Source organism: Acanthamoeba castellanii (genome assembly GCF_000313135.1).
Source record: "Acanthamoeba castellanii str. Neff unplaced genomic scaffold scf7180000084763, whole genome shotgun sequence".
NCBI classification, from domain to species: Eukaryota; Discosea; order Longamoebia; family Acanthamoebidae; genus Acanthamoeba; species Acanthamoeba castellanii.
This window is the reverse complement of record NW_004457323.1, coordinates 379,839-383,059: the sequence shown is the minus strand read 5'-3', so window position 1 is coordinate 383,059 and position 3,221 is coordinate 379,839. Positions and strand designations below refer to the sequence as shown.

The window sequence follows — 3,221 nt, the reverse complement described above, 5'->3', positions numbered from 1 at the left end:
ACTTCAGAATTGCTGAAGCAGGTTGTGAGTCAAGAGGAGACGCACGTGATGAACATGTTTGGTGGTTACCTTTCGACCGTCAGGTGAGGGTTGTTAAGTAGCAGCAATTCGCTCGGGGCGTACACGTAGCTGCGCCATGTGGATTCAGTAGCCAGCATTCCCTCAGCTCCAAGTTCGGCGGCCTGTTGAAGTACCGGTACAAATGAGGCCGCTTCCGTCACGCAATGCCAGCACTAACGGGAAGACGCACCAAAGGGTAGATCAAGATCAACATTCGACGATAGTGATCTTCCCAAGTCTTATCGAGGGTGACAATCGGCCATGGCTTTGCCGCCTCAGGCTCCGACTCAGGCTCGGTCTCCGAGTCGGAGCCGGCTACCTCCACATCCTCGACAGCCTGAGGCTCACTCACCGATTAACATCAATTTACAAAGGAACAAACAATCTGGAAGCGGTACCTTGCTCGCTTGCCTGGGCTGATGCTCCAAATAGTATCGGGACTTGACACGGTCAGTTTTCGCGTTTTCTCGCAAGTAGGTTGCAAGATCAGCATTCACATCTTGCAGCTGCTTGGTAAAAAGAGCAATTAGAGCGACATCCAACTGCAAGGGGGATAGGTGGTTACAATTGATTCTGGAATCGTTGTCGAGGGCACCACGAGCCAGTGGCACAGCGGTAACAGGGAACGAGGAATGTTGTCGAAGGGGGTTGCAGCTTGGTCGATGGGGCGTTGTTTATTGTTGAAGTGGCTTGGGGAGAAGCTAGGTGAGTACCCGCTAGGCTTGGGGCGGCCACCCGGGGAGGTTTTATGCGGCGTTTTTGCCCCGAGCTTCTCGGGAAGGGTGGACAACTCCATCGGATGCAGCAGGAAAAACAAAACGACAGAGTGAAAGTGTCTTCCGTTCCCGCCTTTTGTGCCTCTCGTGCCTCGCATTCTTGAGCCCGCAGAAAATAAGCGGAAAATTTGAGGACGGCGTAACTATGCGCGACCACTCGAATGATTTGAGCTTTTTTTCTCCCGCCTCGAAAAATTCCGCCTCAGGTTCTCAGTCACTGCGTAACGAGAGGAGCATGGGAGGCATATTGGTCAGGTGTCGCTTAGATGATGGCGGACGTGGTCATCTCGGCCACGGCGCAGGCGTCGGTGCCAAACTCGAGGTGCATGTAGCCCTCAAGGCCCCAGCTGGTGCCCCACGAGTTGCGGATGATCCAGTAGGGCGGGTTGGCCGTCAAGTTGTAGCCGACCGCAAGCACGCAGTGGTCAATCGAGGTGCCGCACGCCGACGCCCTGTACACACCGCCTGTAGCACAAAACAAAAAGACTGTGAGCCGGGAACACACACGACACATGACACACACGACACACGCGCGCGAATGAAGTTGGTTCGTACCGGTGTAGGACGGCCAGGACTCGGCGTCGACGCAGACGGAGATGGGGCCGTGCTGGGCCAGGTAGTTGGCCATCTGGTGCTCGTTGCTGTCGGTGGTGGTGTAGGTCCAGCTCGAGATCTTGGCCACCACCTGGCTCTCCTTGAAGGCGCACGAGCCACCGACGGCCGTGTAGGGGTAGTTGGCCAGCGCATCGAGGCCAGGCGCATCGATGACGTACTGTACGTACCCACCCGCAACAGGGTTAGTTGTGCCTCTCGTGTGTGTGTGTGTGTGTGTGTGTGTGTGTGTGTGTGTCTGTGTGTGAAACGCACATCGTAGGCGTAGGAGGGGAAGCCGCCGCCGCAGCCGTCGTCCCACCAGCTGCAGTCGACGATCTGCTGCATCGAGAGTCCGGTCAGCTTGTGGCCGGCCAGCGCCCACTGCGACTCAATGTTCTCGGTCGCCGAGAACGCCCTGCACGTCGAGAGAGTTGAGTCAGCGAAATGATTCAACACAGGAGTTCGCTTCAACATCAACACAGCGCCACGAATGATTGATGAAGGCGACGGACGTACCAGCAAGAACCGCATTGTCCCTGGTCGTAGACGGGGGTCACGACGCCGGGCTTGTTGCGCCAATCGAAGGTAGAGGGAGCCTATGGGGGCAACGAGCAGATCAGAATGGAACAATCTCGTTTGGGAGAAGATGAAGATGAAGGATTGTACCGTGAAACCCTCGAACTTGGGTCCGCGGTAGGGCTTCTCGGTGGGCGGGGGCGGCGGGTTGCTCATGAGCACGCGCGACTGGAACTCCTCCTGGCTCATGTCCGCAAACTTGGTGATGCCGAACTGCGTCTTGCCCTACATTACATGACATTACATTAAATTGTATCGATGAGATGCCCTCTCTCCTTGATTGAAGATTAGATTGAGATTTTTGCGGTATAAACGCATACCTCATACTTGATGTTGAGGGCAGCGGTCTCGGCAAGGTTTTGGGTGAAGATGGCGAAGCGCTGCTCGGCCTCCTCGGCAGAGGCGTAGCTCTTCCCATAGCGCTGGACAAAGGCGTTGAACTGCTCCCGGATCGCAGCATCACCGCCCGACTCTTGCGCGGCGTGGACCGCACCCAAAAGGGCCACCAACACAACGACAAGCACGATCGTCGCCTTCATCTCTTCTGCACTTCTGCAAGGAGCGACACCGTCCGTGGCGCTGTACAATACAATTAATACAGAAGCCTTGCGTTGTGATTGGTTGGGGGCGGGTGCGTTGTGTGGTTGCGAATGCCTCACAGTGAGATAGAAAAGACTGCAATTCGCCGGTGGGAACTGTGTACATTTGAGAGTGAGGAGCGTGAGCTGGGTGTGTTACTTGAGGAGGCGTTCGTGCATGATCCGCTTGACGCGCAGCTTCTGCTGAAGTTCGCTGGGTGCTGTGAGGGCCTCCTCGGGGTTCATCGCCACGCGCAGCTGATACGCTTCGAACTCGTCCCGCAAGAAGGGCTGCGACGATGTCATATACAGCGCGTACGGTTTGGGTTCTGAGGCGTCGCCTGTGGGGGGGGGGCAGTGAGAACGCGCGAACGAACTACGAGTTCGGGCTTCACTTTCTCCGTGCGGCTCACCTCCAGGTACGACACACGACACGACCAACGACACGACACGACACGACACGACACGCGCGGCACACGACACGCGGAGCACGACAATATATGTGCACGGACACAGCCTGGTTGAGGGTACCGGAGACTCTGACGAGGAGGTTCAGGTTGCACACCAGGGATCCCAGGAGGTCGTGGCGATAGGGTGCGATCCTCTCGCAGCCCACCACGCGGCCAATCGCCGTATT

At 56.8% G+C, this 3,221-nt stretch overlaps 2 protein-coding genes across 2 annotated transcripts in view; both read right to left on the bottom strand.

Moving 5' to 3' along the window:
* Positions 1–1,098: 1,098 nt before the first annotated feature.
* ACA1_244230 (cathepsin L, putative) lies at positions 1,099–2,545 on the bottom strand (the record flags this gene model as incomplete). The annotated part of the gene is made up of 6 exons (XM_004335378.1): positions 1,099–1,301; positions 1,392–1,608; positions 1,704–1,845; positions 1,947–2,026; positions 2,097–2,231; positions 2,327–2,545. 6 exons carry the CDS (start codon positions 2,543–2,545, stop codon positions 1,099–1,101), a joined length of 996 nt encoding a protein of 331 aa, XP_004335426.1.
* Positions 2,546–2,740: 195 nt separating this feature from the next.
* ACA1_244120 (uncharacterized protein) overlaps positions 2,741–3,221 on the bottom strand; it is a gene marked incomplete at both ends in the record, with an annotated part of 1,635 nt that continues 1,154 nt past the window's right edge. The window contains 2 exons of the mRNA XM_004335377.1: positions 2,741–2,925; positions 3,116–3,188. Coding sequence (XP_004335425.1) covers positions 2,741–2,925; positions 3,116–3,188 — 258 coding nt within the window. The remainder of the gene's footprint in view (positions 2,926–3,115; positions 3,189–3,221) is intronic.